The sequence below is a fragment of the Macaca nemestrina genome, chromosome 5 (assembly GCF_043159975.1).
Source record: "Macaca nemestrina isolate mMacNem1 chromosome 5, mMacNem.hap1, whole genome shotgun sequence".
Taxonomy (NCBI): Eukaryota; Metazoa; Chordata; class Mammalia; order Primates; family Cercopithecidae; genus Macaca; species Macaca nemestrina.
This window is the reverse complement of record NC_092129.1, coordinates 163,534,643-163,557,127: the sequence shown is the minus strand read 5'-3', so window position 1 is coordinate 163,557,127 and position 22,485 is coordinate 163,534,643. Positions and strand designations below refer to the sequence as shown.

Genomic DNA, 22,485 nt, shown 5'->3' with positions numbered 1-22,485 from the left:
AGGTAGTAGGAAAGGCCTCTCTGAGGAGGTGTTGTTTGAGTGAAGAAGTGGCTAGGAAGACATATTTATCTGGGGGCTGATATTCTGGCAGAGGAATAGCAAGTATGAAGGCTCTTGAGTCAGAAACTAATTTGGCATACTCAGAATATCTATATCCATATATTGCCTGACTGTGTAGTCTACAGTAAAAGGCTTTATTGAGAACCTGCAATGTGCTAGACATAGTTCTAGGCACCTGGGGTAAAACAGTGAATATCTCACCCAAAAACCTTTACCCTCACGGAGTATGTATTCTAGTAAGATAAACAGTTAAAACAATTATTAAAACGCTGGAAGCAGATGATTAAGTGCTGCAGTTTTAAAAAAGGCAAGAAAGGGGCATAGGAAGAGGGTATGTGGTGAGGTAGGGGTGTTGCTTGGAAAGTCCTCTCTTGTTACACTTGAGCAGAGTCCTTAAGGGCTTGAGTGAGTGAGCCATTCAGGTGTCTTGAGTAAGAGCATTCCAGGCAAGAATAAGACTATGAAATGAATGTATATCTAGTGGGTATGAAATAACAAAGCCTGCATGACTGAGGGGAGCGTGATAGGAAATGGGGCCAGAGATGCAGCAGGAGGCTGATTATATATGTCATTGCAGATCTTTGTAGTGATTTTGGCTTTTTACTCTGATATGGAATACTGCTGGAAGGGTTTGATTGAGAAGCTTGAGATGAACTTAGGTTTTAAAGGGATCCCTGACTTTTGTGCTGAAAATGTTCTTGGAGAATTAAGGATAGAAGCAAGGATACTAGGGATTGCAATAATCCAGACAAGAGTTGATGTTGGTTTGGACCAAGAGTGTAACAGTGAGTATGGTCACAAATAGAGTCTGAATATATTTTGAAGGTATAGCCAACAGGATGTTGTTGATAGGTTGGATTTGGGGTGTAAGAAGGGAGTGCAGGATTTTTGGCCTGAGCAGTAGAAGATTGGGATTCCTTTTTTTTTTTTTTTTTTTTGAGACAGAGTCTCACTCTGTTGCCCAGGCAGGAGTACAGTGGTGAGATCTAGGCTCATTGCAACCTCCGCCTCCTGGGCTCAAGCAATACTCCTGCCTCAGCCTCTCGAGTAGCTGGGTTTACAGGCGCCCGCCACTACGCCCAGCTAATTTTTTGTATTTTTAGTAGAGATGGGGTTTCACCATGTTGGACAGGCTGGTCCCGAACTCCTGACCTCGTGATTCGCCTACCTCGGCCTCCCAAAGTGCTGGGGTTACAGGCGTGACCCACTGCGCCCAGCTACGATTGCCTTTAAATGAAATGGGAGAAGTTGTAAGAGGATCTAGTAAGGTAGGGAGAAGATCAGGAATTCTGTTTTGACTTTGACTTTTGTTTTTTGACATGGAGCTTTGCTCTTTGTTGCCCAGGCTGGAGTGCAGTGGTACGATCTCAGCTCACTGCAACCTCTGCCTCTCGGGTTCAAGTGATTCTCCTGTCTCAGCCTTCTGAGTAGGTGGAATTACAGGCACCCACCACCACGCCTGGCTAATTTTTGTATTTTTAGTAGAGACGGGGTGTCACCATGTTGTTCAGGCTGGCCTCGAACTCCTGACCTCAGGTTATCCACCCGCCTCAGCCTCCCAAAGTGCTGGGATTACAGGCTTGAGCCACCGTGCCCAGCCCTGCTTTAACTTTTTAAGTTTGAAGTAATTATTAGACATTCGAGCAGTGGTGTGGAATAGGCAATTGAGTGTCTGAGTCTGAAGCTCAGGGGAAGAATGGGGCTGGTTATATAAGCATATACGTAGTTGATATTTCAAGGCCATGGGACTGGATGAGGTCACCTAGGGAGTGCCTGAAACTAGAGAAGAGTTCCTGTAACAGAGCCATGGGGGCATTCTAATGGTGAGAAGTTGGAGAGATGAGCAGAGGAGACTGGAGATAGGAGAGTGTGGCATCCTGGAAACTAGTGCGGTTTCTTACTGCAGTTCTTCAGTCTTCAATAACGCACAGTGTGAATCGGTAAGAAAGCAGAATTTTCTAAATTTATTTGACCACAGAACCATTTTTTTTTTTTTTTCCCAGATAGGTAGTAAATAATTAGAACCAATATGAGAAAGATTAACCTGGTTCATTTCACCTTACCTAGATGGCTGAGTTGGCCAGGGCTCTTTTTTGCAAGAACGGAATACCCAACTCAAACTGATTTAAGCCACAGGCTCGCATGACTGGGCAGCGCAGGGCTGCATTTGGCTTCAGGCATTTGTTGGATTCAGATGCTCAAATAATGTCAGTATGGTTCTTTATCTTTCTGGCTCTTATTAGGCTTCATTCCTTAAGTAGGCTTCCTCCCTGTGGCAGACAAGATGACTCTGGTAGCCCCAAGTTGACATCCTCCCAACTTAGCCACTTCGGTGACAAGAGAAGCTGTCTTCTGTTAACACTAGCATGGAATCCTCGCAGTGATTCTTACTGGCTAGGCTTCTCATGACCTACCCTGAACTGGTCATTGTGGCCAGGAGGATGGGTTACCCTGGCAAGCTTGGGTCATGTGCCCCATTCCAGTGTCTATGGAAAGGGAAATCTGTGATTGACTTTTTTTTTTTTTTTTTTTTTTTTGAGACAGAGTTTCGCTTTTGTTGCCCAGGCTGGAGTACAATGGCATGATCTCGGCTAACCACAACCTCTGCCTCCGGGGTTCAAGCAAATCTCCTGTCTCAGCCTCCTGAGTAGCTGGGATTAGAGGCATGCGCCACCACGCCTGGCTAATTTTGTATTTTCAGTAGAGACAGGGTTTCTCTATGTTGGTCAGGCTGGTTGTGAACTCCCAACCTCAGGTGATCTGCCCGCCTTGGCCTCCCAAAGTGTTGAGATTACAGGCGTGAGCCACCGTGCCCGGCGATTGACAGTCTTACCATGACCATGTGATATGTATGTTAACTCTAACCCAACCAGTCCTTGATAGGTTGATGTTTGGTTTATTTCTAATCTTTTGTTCTTACTGACAATATAAAGCTATCCGAGATTTGAACACAGATTTTTCAGATTCCCAGTGCATAATTTGTCATAGCTGTAATGAGTACATTACAGAGGAAAGGAGCCTGGCTGGCAGCCACTTTATTAATTGAATGATATGAATTGAAGGATGGGAATCCAGCAAATGAGGAGAATGAAAGTTCATCAGAAACTTTGAGGACAACTGAAAGAATGTAAGATCCTTAACACTGCAACTCAGATAAAGGAACAGTGGTCATTCAGAACACACATACTAAGTAGGTAGTAGAGTACCACACAGTGTATGGGCTTGCACTCATCTGTCATGACATCCTTGTTTAGCTTCTTTGGGCAAGTTAATTTCTCTGTGTTTCAGTTTGCTCATCTTTAAAGCAAGGATAGTAATACTATCTACCTATTACGAGTTGTTGTGAATTGTTGATGAGATGACCCTATAAAGGACTTGCCTTGTGTCTGGATATAGTATTAGTAGTAGTACTATCAGTAAGTATATACGAGTGTATTCTTCCCCTCCTCATTTTTTTCTTAATTATTTTATTCTAACATAATTACAGCTTTACCTGCAGTTATAAAACTTATGCAGAGATCCTTGTACGCTTTGCCCAGGTCTCCCATTGGTGACATCTTACAAAACTACGATACAGTATCACAACCAGGATACTGACATTGATACAGTCAGGATACAAAACATTTCCATCACTACAAGGATCCCTCATGTTGCTCTTTTACAGTCATACCCATTCTCCTCTCACCCTATTCTTTCTTTAATCCCTGGCAACTACTATTCTGTTTTCCATTTCCATAATTTTCTCATTTCAAATATGTTATATAAAAGTGATCATACAGAATGTAACCTTTTGGGACTGACTTTCTTCATTCAGCATAATTCTCTGGAGAGTCATCCAGGTTAATGCATATATCATTAGTACATTTCTTTTTATTGCTGAATAGTGTTCCATGGTATGGATGTACCATACTTTGTTTCACCTTTCACTTCTGAATGGCATCCAGGTGGTTTCCAGATTTGGGCTATTACAAGGAAAGCTGGTGTAAACATTCATGTACAGGTTTTTGTCTGAATACAAGTCTTCATTTCTCTTGGATAATTGCCCAGGAGTACAATTGCTGGGTTGCATCAGAGTTGCATGATTTGTTTAAGAAAATACCAAACTGTTTACTGGAGTGGCTATACCATTTTTCATTCCTTCCAGGACTGTATGAATGATGCAGTGTCTTTGCATCCTTGCCAGTGTTTGGTGGTTTCACTGTTGTCTGTTTTATCCATTCTGAAAGGTGTATACTGATACCTCATTGTGGTTTTAGTTTCTATTTCTGTGGTGGTTAATATTGAATCTCTTTTCATGTGCTTATTTGCCCTCTGTATATTCTCTTGAAATGTCTTTTGTCTAGTTTCTTTTTATGGTTGTGTTTTGACACTAGCCCTTTGTCAGATATGTGGTTTGCAAATATTTTCTTCCACTCTGTAGTTTGACTTCTCAGCCTCTTAAAAGGGTCCTTCTTAAAGCAAAAGTTTAAAATTTTAATGACATTCAATTTATTAATTTTTCTTTTTATGGATTGTGCTTTTGGTGTCACATCTGGGAACTTTTTACCTATCCCTAAGTCCAAAAGATTTTCTCCTATGATTTTTTTCCTAAAAGTTTTATAATTTTATGTTTTACTTTTACTTTTTTTTTTTTTGAGACAGAGTCTCGCTCTGTCACCCAGGCTGGAGTGCAGTGGTGCGATCTTGGCTCACTGCAACCTCTGCCTTGTGGGTTCAAGCAATTCTCCTGGTTCAACCTCCCAAGTAGCTGGGATTACGGGCATACACCAACACACTCAGCTAATTTTTTGTATTTTTAGTAGATATGTGGTTTCACCATGTTGGCCAGGCTGCTCTTGAACTCCTGACCTCAAGTGATCCACCCGTCTCAGCCTCCCAGAGTGCTGGGATTACAGGTGTGAGCCACCGCGCCTGGCGTATGTTTTACATTTAAGTCTATGATCCATTTTGAATTAATTTTTGTATAAGGTGCAAGACTTAGGTCAAGGTTCAGTTTTTGCCTATAAAAGTGCACTTGCTCCAGTACGAATTGTTTAAAAAGCAATCTTCCCTTCATTTAATTGGTTTTGTGAAATATTTGTGTAGGTCTGTTTCTGGGTTTATTGTTATGTTCCATTGATCTATATTTCTATCCCTCTGCCGATACTACTATCTCAATTATAGCTATCTAATAAGTCTTAAAATTGGGTAGACCAATTCTTCTTACTTTACTCTTTTCAAAATCGTTTTAAATATATTAGTTTCTGTACATTTCCATATAAAATTTAGGACAGTCTTGTCTATACCTACAAAAAAATCTTTCCGAGATTTTGATAGGGATTATTTTAAACTTGTGTGTCAATTTGGTCTCCACTGACACTGCAGAACTTCATCACTGGTTGGGTGGTTGGTTTGAACGTCCAGGATCCCTCCGGGGCCTTCTCAGATTCTATACTAGTGGAGTGTGTTAGGGTGCTTGATTGTAGGTGGAAGTCAGAGCTCCCCGCTTGTCCTTTGTAGTGTGCCTGGGGGTGGGATTACAGTTTTTTTGGGCTGTGTGTGTGTGTTTGTGTTTGGCTGGAGTAGAATGATCATTATCTAAAACTTTTCTGTCTTCCTAGGCTGCCCTTTGTATAGTTCTTTAATGAGAAAGCAGGCTTTTATTGGGGGGTTTTATCGTTGGCATCTCTTGCCATTTCTGATTGCTGGGATCTTCAGTTCCATGTGTGAGCTGTAGGAGGCCAAAGAAAACCCAAGGAACTCATCATCATATTCTTTGGGTCCTGAGGTTCGTAGCCAGTCTGCCTTCTTCTGTCTACCTTTCAGAGTCTTCTTATGCTTGTTTTATATATAATGTCCTGAGTTTTATTTGTATTTTGCTGGCGGGGCAGGGAAAAATGTGCTTTTCTTCTTGCAAGCTGTGTCCACATTTTCTTTTTTTAATTATAAAAATTTTGATGATTTAGAAAAATCGTATGGGATAATGAACATGAACCTACCTATTTGCTAGTTTTAAGAGTTGTAAATTCTTTTTAGTATGTCTTAATCTATTTTTTCTTTTTTTTTTCTTTTTGAGATGGAGTTTCACTCTGTTGCCCAGGCTGGAGTGCAAGGGTGCACTCTTGACTCACTGCATCCTCTGCCTCCTGGGTTCTAGCAATTCTCTTTCCTCAGCCTCCTGAGTAGCTGAAACTACAGGTGTACACCACCATGCCCACCTAAATTTTGTACTTTTAAAAGAGATGGGGTTTCACCGTGTTGGCCAGGCTGGTCTCAAACTCCTGACCTCAGGTGATACACCGGCCTTGGCCTCCCAAAGTGCTGGGATTACAGGCATAAGCCACCGTGCCCAGCCAGTCTATTTTTTTCTGAGGTCCTTTTAAAGTAAATTATAGACATAGTGACATTTCACTTTTAAATATTCAGTATGCATCTCTAAAAAATAAAATTTTTGAATATAAGGACAATACTTTATATCGAATGATTTATAGTAACATCTTCATATTATCTAATATCCAGCTCATATTCTGATGTCCTTAGTTTTTCCCAAAATTTCTTAGAGCTTGACAGACAAAGAAAGATACAATCAAGAACATGAATTGCCTTTAGTTGTTAGGCTTTTACGCTTCGTGTAATCTGAAACAGTTCCTCTCCTACATGACATTGATTTGTTGAAGAAATAGTTCCTGTTGAACTTTGGAATGTCCCATTGTCATTAGAGTTTTATCTGATTGTTTCCTTGTGTTTCTTTTTTCAATGTACCCAAGATAGTACTTCATCCTTGTGTTTCTTTATCTCTTGTATTTTCTATAAATTTGAAGTTAGATCCAAAGGCTTGATTGATTCAAATTTGGTGAGAATATTTCATAAATGATGCTACGCTAAGCAGATTTTCGTAAGTTGATTTTATTTATAACTTTTATGTGGTAGAGAATATGCCTTCTGCATCCTGTGATACACTACTGGGTGACATAGAAGATATTGTGTCTCATGAAGATTCAAAACCACAAGATAGGCATTTTGTAAGAAAGGATGTTGTCCCGAAGGTACGAAGGCGAAATACCCAAAAATATTTGCAAGAGGAAGAAAACAGTCCACCAAGTGACAGGTAAGCTTTTTTCCTTGAAATTATATTCATTTTCTTTTTTTTCTTTTTTGAGACAGAGTCTTGCTCTGTTGCCCAGGCTGGAGTGCAGTGCTGTAATCTCGGTTCACTGCAACCTCTGCCTCCCGGGTTCAAGCGATTCTCCTGTCTCTGCCTCCCTAGTGGCTGGGATTACAGGCACACACCACCATGCCCAGCTATTTTTTGTATTTTTAGTAGAGACAGGGTTTCACCATGTTGGCCAGGCTGGTCTTAAACTCCTGACCTCAGATGATCCGCCCATCTCGGCCTCCCAAAGTGCTGGGATTACTGGTGTGAGCCACTGAGCATGGCTGAAATTATATTCATTTTCATTTCAGGAAGAAGCTGACACTACTGGTCTGTGTGATTATATATAATGCCTCTTCATTAGACTTTTTGAACTTTTAATAGGAAATACAAGTTGAGTATCACTTATCTGAAATGCTTGAGACCAGAAGTGTTTCAGATATCACATTTTTTTTGGACTTCGGAATATTTGTATTACATACTTTCCAGTTGAGTATTCCTAATCCAAACATCTGAAATGCTCCAGTGAGCATCCTTTGAGTATCATTTTGGTGCTCAAAAAGTTTCAGATTTTAGAGCATTGTGGATTTTGAATTTTTGAATTAAAGAAACTCAACCTATATGTTGATTTTTTTTTTGTTTGAATGATTTTAAATCTGGCAAGGTAATTAGTTAAAAAGAAATGAGATGTCAAATTGGATGTTCCTAGAAGATAGCTTGGGGCAATAGGAATCTCTTTGATATTACTGTAGTTGATATGTAAGTCTGTGTTACTTCCAAATAAAATTTTTACTGGAGTTTGTGATTCTTATGAGACAGTAGTATTTTGGACATTTGAATTTTCTTAGCTGATTTTCAAATACCTATGGATCAGGTAAAGGCAGTGGGCACAAATAAATTATTGCCCTATTTACACTATTATAGTAGATCTCTAGTCCGTGAAATTTTGATACAACCTAACCAGAAAGGATAATCTAATTACATGGTTTTAATAAGCCTGTATTTGTTTGTCTAGTAAACTGCTGAAATTTATAATATACTTATTTTGTTGGGAAACTAAGCTTTTAAGTTCTTTGAATTTAACATTTGCTTATATTTTAATGACTGCAGTTTATAAAATTTGTCCTAAATGTATCCTTAAGGTAATTTCTATTTGCTTATAAATTATTAGAGTAATCCAAGTTGAAAGCCCTCCCTTTTTTTTCCCTAAAAATACTACCTTTTTTTTAGAATTCTGATTTTATAGAGTGCTTTTAATAATGCCTTAGGATGACAGTTTTTAACTTTGATTAAGTTATTTATATCTATAAGTTTTAAGGAAGCTAAAGATTGCAACTAGTATATAGCAGTTTGTAAACAGACATACTTTTCTTTATTTGCCATTGCTGCTAGAACCACTTTCTTTCCTATTGTTATTATGTACCTTTCTAGGAGTTGAACTTAGTAAGTTAGTGTATGAATTTAAAATACAATTCAGAGAAAAAGGAGATATTTTTTATGTAGAGTCTTCTTAGAATTCTGTGGTTATTTTATCTTGATTTTAGACTTTTGATATAACAGCAGATTTTGAGTTAAGTTAGCGCATTTAATGAATATCTCTTGAATGGATTGTAGTGAGTTTGTTTTTTGTGTAATATATCTTAAAATCATCTAGTGGTTTTTATTTTAAAAATTACTCAGTGAGGCTGGGCGTAGTGGTGGCTCACACCTGTAATTCCAGCACTTTGGGAAACAAGGTGGGAAGATCACTTGAGCCCAGGAGTTCAAGATCAGTCTGGACAGCATAGTGGGACACTGTCTCTACAAAAAATAAAAAAATTAACAGGTGTGTTGGTGCATACCTATAGTCCCAGCTACTTAGGAGGCTGAGATGGGAGGATCCCTTAAGCCTGGGAGGTTGAGGTTGCAGTGAGCCGTGGTCACACAGCTGCACTGCAGCCTGGGCAACAGAGCAAGACCCTGGATCAAAAAAAAAAAATCACCCAATGAAACTTACTTTTTTTTTTAATTGATTCCTTAACAGCACTATTCCAGGCATACAGAAAATTTGGATACGAACATGGGGTTGTTCTCATAATAATTCAGATGGAGAATATATGGCTGGACAGCTAGCTGCTTATGGCTATAAAATTACAGGTAATGAGATCTATAATATATTTTATTGATTAAATTTTTCAGAATTAAGTTTTTTAGAGATAAATATTTTAGCTTAGCAGTTAAAGGGTATTTTAGCATGACAATGATTTTTAAGGTGAAACACTGATAGCTATTACACATTGTGTAGATAACCATGGATGTCATATTTTAAAAAACTTTTTAATTTGAAGTAAGTTTAGACTTCCGGAAAAGTAGTAAAATTACAGAGTTCACATATGCCCATCACCAAGCTTCCCCTGATACTAGCATCTTACATAGTTGTAATATCATTAATAAACCAGGAAATTAACCTTAGTGCATTTCTGTGATCTAAACTGTAGATCGCATTTGAATTTTACCAGTTTTCCCATTAACTTCCTTTTTCTGTCCCAAGATCTAATCTTGGGTCCCGCCTTACATTTAGTTTCATGTCCCCTTAGTTTCCTCCAATCTGTGACAGTTTCTTAATATTTTTCTTGTCTTCTGTGACCTTGACACTTCTGAAGAAAACATTGCCTTGATATTTCTGGAAATGAAATATCAATAATGAAAATGATTATTATGTAGAATGTCCTTCAACTCGAATTTGTCTTTTTCTCATGATTAGAATGAGGTTCTGGATTTTTGGCAAGGAGAGCACAGAAACGATACTATAGTTTTCTCAGTGCGTCATATCAGGGTTATGATGTCAGTGTGTCTTATACTGGTACACTAACCCATGTCTGCTAGGTTTCTCTCCAATACAGTAACTGTTTATCTCATTACAGCTAATAAATATCCTATTTCTCCTCAACCTTTGGCCTGTTAATTTTAGTACCTACTGGTGGATCTTGTCTGCAACAGTTATTACTGTGTTGTTTACCTAATGGTGATTTTCTGCTATCTTATTTTATTTACATTTTTATTTATTTATTTATTTATTTTGAGATGAGGTCTCTCTTTTTTTTTTTTTTTTTTTTGAGACGGAGTCTCGCTCTGTAGCCCAGGCTGGAGTGCAGTGGCCGGATCTCAGCTCACTGCAAGCTCCGCCTCCCGGGTTCACGCCATTCTCCGGCCTCAGCCTCCCGAGTAGCTGGGACTACAGGCGCCCGCCACCTCGCCCGGCTAGTTTTTTTGTATTTCTTAGTAGAGACGGGGTTTCACCGTGTTAGCCAGGATGGTCTCGATCTCCTGACCTCGTGATCCGCCCATCTCGGCCTCCCAAAGTGCTGGGATTACAGGCTTGAGCCACCGCGCCCGGCCAGAGGTCTCTCTTTTCTCCAGTCTGGAGAGCAGCGGCACAATCTCAGCTCACTGCATCCTCTGCCTCCCGGGTTCAAGCGATTCTTCTGCCTCAGCCTCCCGAGTAGCTGGAATTACAGGCATACGCCACCACGCCTGGCTAACTTTTGTATTTTTAGTAGAGACGGGTTTTCACCATGTTGGCCAGGCTGGTCTCGAACTCCTGAGCTCAAGTGATCCACTCGCCTCGGCCTCCCAAAGTGTTGGGATTATAGGCGTGAGCCACTACGCCCAGCCTCCTCTTTACATTTATTAATTGGAGTTTTTCTCTAAGGAAGAGCTGTCCATTCTTCTCCATCTTAATTAATTAATTATTATTATTATTATTTTGAGACAGAGTCTTGCTTTGTTGCCCAGGCTGGAGTGCAGTGTGGTGATCTCGGCTCACTGTAACCTCTGCCTCCCGGGTTCAAGGGATTCTCCTGACTCAGCCTCCCAAGTAGCTGGGATTACAGGCATTTGCCACCACACCAGGGTAATTTTTTGTGTTTTTTTGGAGATGGAATTTCACCATGGTAGCCAGGCTGGTCTCGGCCTCCTGATCTCAGGTGATTTACCTGCCCATAGTCCTGGGATTACAGGCGTGAGCCACCGCGCCCGCCCATCTTAGTTATTTCTATCAGTACAGACTCATGGATATTTATTTTATCCTGTGGATATAGTCTGATACTATCATTATTATGCTGCCTGTTGTTCCAATGTTGGCCATTAGGACCTTGTTCCGGCTGGCTCCTGTGTCTTTTCAGCATGCTCCCACCTTTTTTTTTGAGCACTTATTTATTTTCTGGAACCACAAAATGTTCTAATCTCTCCTTATATTTTCCCTTCCCCAGCCTTGGAAGCAACCAGTTTTCCAAGGAGTCCTGATTTTTTTCATTAAGAGAATGGCATTTAGAAAAGGGGATCTGGGTAGTCAATATGCTTGCTCATTGCCGCCGTGAGATGTCGCTGCTGTGAGGTCCTCTTGGGGGATAGAGTAGGAATTATGTATGTATAGTAACCCACACATAAGCGCACATCTGTAGCTGTTTCTGTATCTGTCTGTTATGTGTACTAAATGAGACTATAATTAGAATGCTTTGTGACAGGCACTGACCCGGTGCTTTTTGTATGTTATGTTGCTTAGTCCCTGGGTAGGAGGAAATATTGGCACCCCTGCTTTACAGTTGAGAAAGGAGAGGTTGTGTCTTTTTTTTTTTTAAGACAAAATCTTGCTGTGTCGCCCAGGCTGGAGTGCAGTGGCGCAATCTCGGCTCACTGCAAGCTCCACCTCACGGGTTTAAGGGATTCTCCTGGCTCAGCCTTCAGAGTAGCTGGGACTACAGGTGCCCGCCACCACGTGTGGCTAATTTTTTGTATTTTTAGTAGAGACGGGGTTTCACCGTGTTAGCCAGGATGGTCTCAATCTCCTGACCTGGTGATCCGCCTGCCTTGGCCTCCCAAAGTGCTAGGATTACAGGCGTGAGCCACTGCGTCCGGCCTAAAATATCTTATGTTATTGATTTTGTATTTTTTTATAATGTATTCTTTAGTTGGCAAAATGAGTCTTAGTATTTCTGTCCTTTAAGTTGAAAATACTCAAAATATGCTTTCAGAATTACTTCACTATATTCATTAGTAATTTTTAGTATAATTTAGCCTGGGTTTGCCTTACTGTATTTGATGGTGTAGTTTGAGTGTTGAGAAAATAGAATTTATTTATTGATTTATATTTATTTATTTTTGAGATGGTTCTAACTATGTTTGCCCAGGCTGGCCCCAAGCTCCTGAGCTCAAGTGGTCCTTCTACCTCAGCCTTCCCAGTAGCTGAGACTATAGTCGTGTGCCTGGCTAAGAAAATACCCTCAGAAAAAAAAAAGTAAAATAAAATTTGAAAAAGGCTGTGTGTGTTGGCTCATGCCTGCTGCAACCCCAGCACTTTGGAGGCCAAAGTGAGAGGGTGGGAGGGTCACTTGAACCCAGGAGTTTAAGACTAGTGTTGGCAACATAGTGAGACCCTGGCCCTGCAAAAATACTTAAAAAGTAGCCAGGCATGTTGGTCTTCACCTCGTAGTCCCAGCTAGTTGAGAGGATGACGTGGTAGCATCGCGTGAGCCTGAGAGGTGGAGGCTGCAGTGAGGTGTGATCGTGCACGGCACTTCAGCCTGGGCAACAGAGCGAGATCCTATCTCAAAAAAAAAAAAAAGTCCCTGAGATAATTTCCTAAAACATTCAGGAAAATCAGATATTAACTTTTTCTATGTCATATTAAATATTTAATACGTTTTAATTAGATTTTAATCCATTAGCAGTTTGTGTTTGGTGTTGTAACAGTACTCGTCTGTATAAAATAACAGTCCTGGTATGTTTATACAAGAATATTAGGTTTTGTTATATACACCTAATTTTGTTTCTTATTTGGGAATAGTTAAAAAGAGAAAATAAGGAAGTAATTACTTGAATGTGAAAATTCTTTTGCTAATGTAGCATAGTCTGTTACTTTTATATATTGTATTATATATATTTGTATTAATTTTATAAACTATTGATTGTTCCTACTTTAGAAATTCATAGTTGTTGATTCCAGCCTGGCTTGCATGCAGCAGACTGTGGGGAATACGTTCTTCATTAGTCTAGGTGCTATAAGCCCAGGAAATATAAACAGAATTAGCTTTGGTAAGACATTTGAGAAGGAAATCTCTACAGACTTTATATTTAAAGATTTGATATGAATGACTTCTGGATTACCTATGCCAGTAGTCACTTTCATTACTGTGGAATAATGAGAATTTATAAAGTTTATTATGGCTTACTAATTGATAATGTTTTTGTTAGTCAAATGGAAACCTAAAATATTAAATGTATAATATAAAATAGGTATAAAATATAGATTATGTATAATATATGTGGAGATTATTGAAAACAGAATGCAGATACATTATATCAAAATTAGTTCTCAGTAGTCATAGATATTTTTACTATTTTGGGAAGAAAGATTATGTGGGTATATATTTGAAATTGCCGCTTTTAAATATGCAAATTCAGGATATAATTATTCTGTATTAAAACTCCATAAGGCCAGGTGTAGTGGCTCATGCCCATAATCCCAGCACTTGTGGGGGCTGAAGGGGGGCAGATAACCTGAGATCAGGAGTTTGAGATCATCCTGGCCAACGTGGCAAAACCCCATCTCTACTAAAAATACAAAAATTAGCCAGGTGTGGTGGCACATGCCTGTAATCCCAGCTACTTGGGAGGCTGAGGCAGGAGAATTGCTTGAACCCGGGAGGCAGAGGTTGCCGTGAGCTGAGATTGCCCCACTGCATTCCAGCCTGGGTGACAGACTGAGACTCTGTCTCAAAAAACAAACAAAACAACAACTTCATACAGCGAACTGTCAGAGCAGTTCGCTGTTGTTCATTGCCACTTTTCAAACCCTTTTTTATTTTGAAGAAAAAGGTGGCTCATAACTTTTTTGTGACGTAGTCTCACTCTGCCGCCCAGGCCGGAGGGCAGTAGCATCATCTTGGCTTACTGCAACCTCTGCCTTCTGGGTTCAAGTGATTCGCCTGCTTCAGCCTCCTGAGTAGCTGGGATCACAGCTGTGATCCCAGTGTGCGGTACCACGACTGACTAATTTTTGTATTTTTAGTATCGATGGGGTTTTGCCATGTTGGCCAGACTGGTCTCTAACTCCTGGCCTCAAGTGATCTGCCTGCTTTGGCCTCCCAAAGTGCTAGGATTACAGGCATGAGCCACTGTGTTCAGCCAGCTTTTAGATAAACTATTACAAAATTGTGCCTGCTTGTCTCTCATTCAAGGAATAAAACCTACTGAGGAGAAATGATGTTAGCCCCTAAAACTCAGAACAATTACTTGTATTGTGGGTACATGGATGTGTGATATCATTAGATTAGCATCTTGGGAAGCAATTAAACTTTCCTGTGAGCACCATGGCTTTTTAAAGAAATGAATGTGTTCTCCAAGTAGGCAGTTTTTATAGATTAAACTTTTTTTTTCCAGTAATAATTATTGTTTTTGTATTATTTCCTTGGGAGATGTTGGTAAATTGTTTTCAGTGTCCTCATTGGTGGCAAATCTTCATATCTTGAGAATACATTTAGTATTAGAAAATGGCCACATCTAGTATTAGAAAATGGCCAAATCTGGTGAATAAGATATGTGCTATGATGTTGAACAATGCTGTTTTAGTTGAAAATAAATTTTGTTTAAGTGATTCTAAAGACAGTTCTAAAAGAGTTCTGAAAGAGTAGCTGTGATTCTTACACTTTTTGGATCTCTTCAGCACCTCACAATTCTTACACAATCTTGTTAAGGAATTCGTAACCACTCCCTAGCCCAATAGTGGAATAAAGGTATATAGGCTTCCAAGGTGACTGCTTTGGGAACAGTCCTCATTTAGATACAGCTGTGTTAGATACAGCTGTGTTATGTTTAGTTTGCAGCCACGCCTGGTGTGAATGAATATTGTATGTGCTTTTTGGTTAGCTGGAAAAAAAAGTCCATCGAAAGACCATTGACTGAGGCTATAGCTCATAAACACTCAAGAATAATGGTGTTATGTGTATGAAATATTGGTGGACATGCTTACCTAAGTCAGAATAGAGTGTTTAGCCTGGATGCCCACATTTTCAGAACAGTTATTTAAAAATTGCTGAGCTGTTAACATTCTTGATAGTTTCTTTGTATATTTGTATATAGTTTATTCATTTGGCAAACATTCTGTGAACATGATATGTGTTACAGAGTAGAGTGTTAAAGAGGTGTGAAGATACGAAAATGAACTAGCCATGGATTCCAGCAGACAAGAAATTTATTCCTTTTTGGCAAAGGAAAGGCCTTCATATTCTATGTTAAATCCTGGAAGTTGTTTTAGGAAATGCTTAGTCTCATCATGTATTCTTTCACTCTTTGTAATATCGAAGGTAGGACCTGCTTTATTTTTTTATTTTTATTTATTTTATTTTTATTATTTATTTATTTATTTATTTATTTTTATTATTTTCCTATATGGAGTCTCGCTCTATTGCCCAGGCTGGAGTGCAGTGGCACGATCTTGGCTCACTGCAACCTCCGCCTCCTGAGTTCAAGCGATTCTCCTGCCTCAACCTCCTGAGTAGCTGGGATTACAGACATGCACTACCATGCCCAGCTAATTTTTGAATTTTTAGTAGAGACGGAGTTTCACCATGTTGGTCAGGCTGGTCTCAAACTCCTTACCTCGTGATCTACCCACCTTGGCCTCCCAAAGTGCTGGGATTACAGGCATGAGCCACCGTGCCCAGCCAGAGTTTTAAAATCTGTAACCCTTATTAGAAGACTTCCTCCTTTTTTTCTGGAGGGAAGAAGTGGGTATATATCCCACTGCAGTCTCTACCACAGGAACATGCTCCATTTGTTAATTTCAGCGCTGAGTTGGGATTTGAAAGTAAGCTGTTTCTTGGCTGGGCGTGGTGGCTCACGCCTATAATCTCTGCACTTTGGGCGGCCTAGGCAGGTGGATCTCCTGAGGTCAGGAGTTCGAGACCAGCCTGGCCAACATGGTGAAACCCTGTCTCTACTAAAAATACAAAAATTAGCCTGGTGTGATAGAGCATGCTTGTAATCCCAGCTACTAGGGAGGCTGAGGCAGGAGAAGAACCTGGGGGACAGAGGCTGCACTCCAGCTTGGGCAACAAGACCAAAACTTCATCTCAAAAAAAAAAAAAAAAAAAAAGAAGAAAGTAAGCTGTTTCTTCAGTTGTAGATAGCAGTGTCAGCAGAGTGCTACCCGGTCCATTCCTACCTCCTTAATCATGAGTATAAAGTCATTGACCCAGTGGAACCTCAATAGGATATTTTTGGAACTTCTAGTGGAATTCAATGACAGAATCATCAGCTATCTTAATATAGGGCTGTTATCTTATACTTTCTACACATAAATCTTTAATCTAGCTTTCTTGCTCCTTTACCATCACCATGATTATTCACATTTATATAGTGTCTTACAGTTTGTAACATATGTTTAGATCTGCTAATTTTATATAACTTGTACCTAAAGATAAAGGAAGAACAAAATGTTAACTTAGGCCTTACAAAAATTATTTAAAAAAATCCTGACATAGGCCAGGCATGGTGGCTCACACCTGTAATCCCAGCACTTTGGGAGGCTGAGGTGGGTAGATCATGAGATCAGGAGATCAAGACCATCCTGGCTAACACGGTGAAACCTCGTCTCTACTAACACTACAAAAAAAATTAGCCGGGCCTGGTGGCAGGTGCCTGTAGTCCCAGCTACTGAGGAGGCTGAGGCAGGAGAATGGCGTGAACCAGGGAGGCAGAGCTTGCAGTGGGCCTGGTGGCAGGTGCCTGTAGTCCCAGCTACTCAGGAGGCTGAGGCAGGATAATGGCATGAACCAGGGAGGCGGAGCTTGCAGTGAGCTGAGATCGCGCCACTGTACTCCAGCCTGGGCAACAGAACAAGTCTCCATCTCAAAAAAAAAAAAAAAAAAAAAAAAAAAAAAAAAAAAAAAAATCCTGACATCAAGGTTTCTGACTTAAAATTATATGTATAAGTAATAAGTATTTACAGTGAAGTGTTTAGTTATATATTGAATAGAACTTTTAAAAAATGTAACCCAGGGTTTTCTTGTCAAAATTCTTTATTCTCTAGCCAAAGATGATGTCCGTTGTTAATATCTTAAGGTTCTGAAGTCCATCTGGAATTATAGTGCAAGTAAATTGTAGTCTGATCATGTGCAGTATCTGTAATGCAAGGTGTGACCATCAGCTTATAGATATAGTTGAATCTTAGCATTATTCTAAGGCTTGGAAGTTAAACATAGAATTATATACAAAGAAACAAAACCTTTCGTACATTAAAATATAAACTATTTCTGCTGATCTGTAAAATGTCCTTGTGGATATTTTCAGATAATTTTCCAAGCTTTTACTATATATATATATATATATATATATATATATATATGTTTTATGTACTGCAGAACTGTAGTCTCAACATCGTTATTTAAAAGTATATCCTTAACATGTCTGGGCGCGGTGGCTCATGCCTCTAATCTGAGCCCTTTGGGAGGCTGAGGTGGGAGGATCGCCTGAGGTCAGGAGTTTGAGACCAGCCTGGCCAACATGGTGAAAACCCATCTCTACTAAAAATACAAAAATTAGCCAAGTGTGGTGGTGCATGCCGGTAATTCCAGCTACTCAGGAGGCTGAGGCATGAGAATTGCTTGAACTTGGGAAGTGAGGTTGCAGTGAGCTGTGATTGCACCACTGCACTCCAGCTTGGGTAACAGAGTAAGTGAGACTCTGTCCCCCCCCCCAAAAAAAAGTACATCCTTAACTTGCCAGTAATTCACTCTCACCTTTTCTTCCTGTGGAAATGTGCTTATGTTAGGTTATTTGCATGAACTGAGATTATTAAGTTCTAATATTTTTCTACTCATTTTGGCCACTATTATTTCATGTAGAAAGTTGAGAGAATTTTATTCAAAGCTGCCTTTGTGTGAGGATCTGATAGCATGTAGGCAGTAGAAGTAGACATTTTTTAAGGGGTAACTCCCAACAAAATAAAAGTGAAGTACCAATTGTTGCAGGGATGACAGTGGTTATTGGATCACCGAGCTGTATTCTTTCTATCAGTTCTCTCCAAGGGACTCACCTTTCAAGGAGGGAGAGATAGAAATCTTAAACAGGTTTGGTAGCTTCCCTACCTGTTATCTGTCCAGACAACAAAAATAAAACAGTTCACAATGTTAGGATTTGGGGTGATAAATTAATTTGGAGATATCTAAATGTAAAATGGGATTTCTGGGCACATGGCAGTGTGGTCTGTATAATAAACAATTGGGGTCGAAACAGTAAATGCGTGAACTAGACAGACTTTTTTTGATCTGACCTGTGTTATAGGTGAATGAAATTTGGGAATCCTATACTTGGAATTCTGGAATGGCTAGCCTGGGCCAGGAAAAATCCCTTTGTAATCTAAGAAGGAATTGAGTTAAGAAGATTTGTTCATCACACCACATTTCCATATTGTTGAGGGAAATAGATTGGTAATGGTGACAAGGTCAAGGATGTGTTGGTCAAAGTTGTGGAAGATGAGCAGCAATTTAAGGGTGTTAAAATACATTTTTAAGAGAGGAAATTGCATTGAAGAGTGGAAGAAAAGTCGACCTAAGAGAATTAGGGCATGTTGTTTGCTCCGTGTGTGCAAAGTGTGTGTATTAATGAGTGCATCCTTTGGAAGGATGTGGACAAATCTAATTGAAAAACCATTTATATACTAGGGTCTTAAAAATGCTACCATTGGAAAGGCCATTGATACATATGATTCATTGCCATATGTTGTGTGTAACTTTCTGGAAAACTATCACTGTTGCTTATGTGGCCCAGGGATAAATATATCTTGTAGAAGTGTTATGATATTATGTCACTGAAAATGGAGCCAAGTATATACATTTCTTAAGTACAGCACTGTAGTAAGGCTATTGTATAGATTAATTGGCATATTGTGACCAATGTTTTTTCTATACATTTTGCTTTAAAAATTTGAAACGCCTTAAGTATGCATTAGATTTACCAAGAATAACTTACCTATACCCCTAAGATTTTATAAGGAAGTTGTCTTTATTTTAAAATGAGTCCAAGGGACTGAGAAATGGAAGAAAATGGCTTTTCATAACATATGGAATTATATTATGTTTTATATTATAAAAACTGAATAGGATTCTCTGTTCAAATTCCTACAGCTTAAGTTGTATATGTTGAGAATTTTGTGTAAGTTTTACAGTGCTTTAGTGGAATATAACTTTACAGAATGGTGTTTTATTATATTTTAAAAATACAATTTTTTGTATTTGTGGTGGAGGCAGGGTTTCACCGAGTGTTTCCCAGACTGGTCTTGAACTCCTGAGGTCAACCAATCCACCTGCCTCGGCCTCCCAAAGTGCTGGGATTTCAGGCGAGAGCCACCGTGCCTGGCCCTTAATATATTTTAAAAGGAGGTTTAATACTCTTCATTACTGTGTTACACAATAGTTGCATGATGATTTTTCTGATCTCTACATTCTATTTCTTTTCTTTTTAAAATGGAGCGCAGAAGTACTTAGTTTCTGATATTTTTCCATCTTGGCCCAGTGATTTCTTTTGTATTGTTATTTTATGAAGCACAAAACTAAATATTTTTGAACCAACAGACTACTATGTGCTATTAATTTTGATTTTGTGCTAAATTTATGTTATTTACACAAATCAAATAGTGTCAACCTTAAAAATTTTTTTAAGCAATATTTTTCTTATGTTTGAGAGTGAACTTGTATGGTGGATTAGAATCTTCACCTTCTAAAGGGATTAAGGAAAAATCTCGTTCACTGTTGTGAATTCTAAAATGTTTTGGTTCCAAGTCCTAGTTTTTCTTACCCTGGTATTGTGTCCAAAATGAATGTCCAGTAAAAGTTAGTAACTCTCACGGCAATTATTTTGATAACATTTATAAGTTCTTGTTCTCAATTTTGCTGCTGGTAAAGATGTGGGAAAAGTTAATCTTTTTGTTGTCTTTCTTGTGAACTTAAAGATCATTTTTCATCCTGTTCAACCTTTGGCCTGACCTTTTCAGGTCACTAAATGTCTGGTTTGCACTTCTTGTAGCATGTAAGAAATAATACTTCAAAATTCAAGTGTAATTGTATTAATTTTTGTGAATAAATTGCTATGGAGTGCTGAAATGTGTTAAGATGCCTAGTCTTTTCAGAATTACTGGCATTATGGTATTGAACTTAAAATATTTTATATTTATAATATTTTAGAATTTTCATGAGACAGATAAACATATACCCAGATTTTCAGAAACTTGACATTTGCTTAATTGCTTAATAATTCTCATCACCCTTAGAGATTTGTGAAATATTTTTGGGATAATTCATTTAGAAATAGCCTGTGTTTAAATATTAATTTTCTTTTTTAAGAAAATGGGCAGATGATAAATTACCATGAAAGCTTCATTTAAAAATCTGTTTTTAGTATTGTCTTCTTTAATTTTGGGGAGAAAAAACTTCCGAGATGTTAACAATTGAACATGTAACGTTGGCTCTTTTTGGCCTGCAATTTAAAATTGTCATGTGTTTTGATTAAAGACATGATGTATTTTTAGCTATTGGACAAGAGATGGCAATATTGCATTACATGATCACTGCAGTTACACTATTACATATGAAAAGTGAATTTCATGTTACAAATGTTCTTCTATTACAATTATTAGATGTCATTAAATTAGTTTACACTTTCTTTTTTCTAATTGATTTGTTAGAAAACTTTTTAGCATTATTTATGTAAAAATTGGACAAATTGACCCTTTCAGAGGCAGTATGATCTTGTGCAGATATCCGTCTACAATATGTTTGCTGGAGAACAGATGTGACATTATTTAGTCATTGGCTTACTGCTTGACACCTTCATTGCTCTGTGGCCCTGACTGTGCTTGTCCTAGAATCTGGTTGTTGTCCTCTTTGTCCATAGGAGCATATGAAGGTGGGAGTTTTTGAATTTGAGAACAAACATTTGTTACCTTTAATACTACATTGCTTTCATACTTACTAAAAACTAACCTTTGCATAGTATGCAACTTGTATAGCTTATTAATCTTCCAGCCTATTAACATATAATATAGTTAAAGAGGCTTAATAATAAAACAGAATGTAGTAAACTACTGCATTTTAAAACTTCCCACCAATTCCTACTTTACCAGCATGTGTTGATGGTTAAGGGGGAAATGGTTTGAATGTCTCAGGATTTTCAGACACTTTGCTTTTACCTCTTCTTCATTGTAGCTTGGTCATTCTCAAATTTGAGTTTCTAAGAACTTTTAAAGTGTTATGTATGCTAATCCATGTGTATATTATTTTTGTGATTGATTAAGGACTTTTTTGGCAAGAGTTGTGGCTATACATGATTTTTACCTAACCTGATCATTTTAGATTCAAACTCCTTGCATAAAATGCAGCTCTGCTTAGCACTGCTGCCATTAGCTTATTTCTGCTGGCTTAGAGTGACATCTCAGCTAGTTCCTGTCTTAAGATAATTTAACTGGTTTACATTTTCTTTTTTATGATGTGTGAGTTCTTCGTGTCTTACTCATCTTTACCTTTGACATGTCAGAGACACTGTTGCTTAGTTATTGAGAACAGACTGTCGGCCGGGTGCAGTGGCTCATGCTTATAATCCTAGCACTTTGGGAGGCCGAGGTGGGCGGATACCGGAGGTCAGGAGTTTGAGACCAGCCTGGCCAACATGGCGAAACTCAATCTCTACTAAAAATACAAAAATTAGCCGGGCTTGGTGACGCATCCCTGTAATTCCAGCTACTCGGGAGGCTGAGGCATGAGAATCACTTGAACCTGGGAGGTAGAGGTTGCAGTGAGCTGAGATCACACCACTGCACTCCAGCCTGGGTGACAGAGCAAGACTCCATCTCAAAAAGAAAGAAAGAAAGAAAGAGAGAGAGAGAGAGAGAGAGAGAGAGAGAGAGAGAGGGAGGGAGGGAGGGAGGGAGGGAGGGAGGAAGGAAGGAGACTGTAGCCAGCTATTAATATTAAGGCAGACTGTAAAACCAACTACCACCATTTATTAGCTATATAACTTTGGTAATATCTCTGTGTCTTAGTGTCCTTATTAAATGAGGATGACAATGGTAGTCCTTTCTGAGAATTAAATGAGTCAGTATATGTAAAGTAGTAAACTTTGTGTTTTATTATAATAATTATTAGATATGATACCTGGCACAAAGTAGTAATTCAGATGTTTTTTTTTGGCGTGTGCATTAGTGAACAAGTAAAAACAAGTATATTTCTTGAATATAATGTATAGAAGTAATTTTATTCTTT

The 22,485-nt window shown here is 38.8% G+C and overlaps 1 protein-coding gene across 5 annotated transcripts in view; it reads left to right on the top strand.

Moving 5' to 3' along the window:
* Positions 1-22,485, top strand: part of LOC105482632 (CDKAL1 threonylcarbamoyladenosine tRNA methylthiotransferase) — a 714,041-nt gene that overhangs the window by 4,962 nt on the left and 686,594 nt on the right. For all 5 annotated transcript variants that reach the window (XR_011624002.1, XM_071097572.1, XM_071097573.1 and 2 more), the window contains exons 3-4: positions 6,970-7,147; positions 9,216-9,328. Coding sequence is in view for 4 of the 5 variants with exons in the window: in XM_071097572.1 (XP_070953673.1) it covers positions 6,975-7,147; positions 9,216-9,328 (286 nt within the window). In the remaining variant the exon portion in view is untranslated. The remainder of the gene's footprint in view (positions 1-6,969; positions 7,148-9,215; positions 9,329-22,485) is intronic.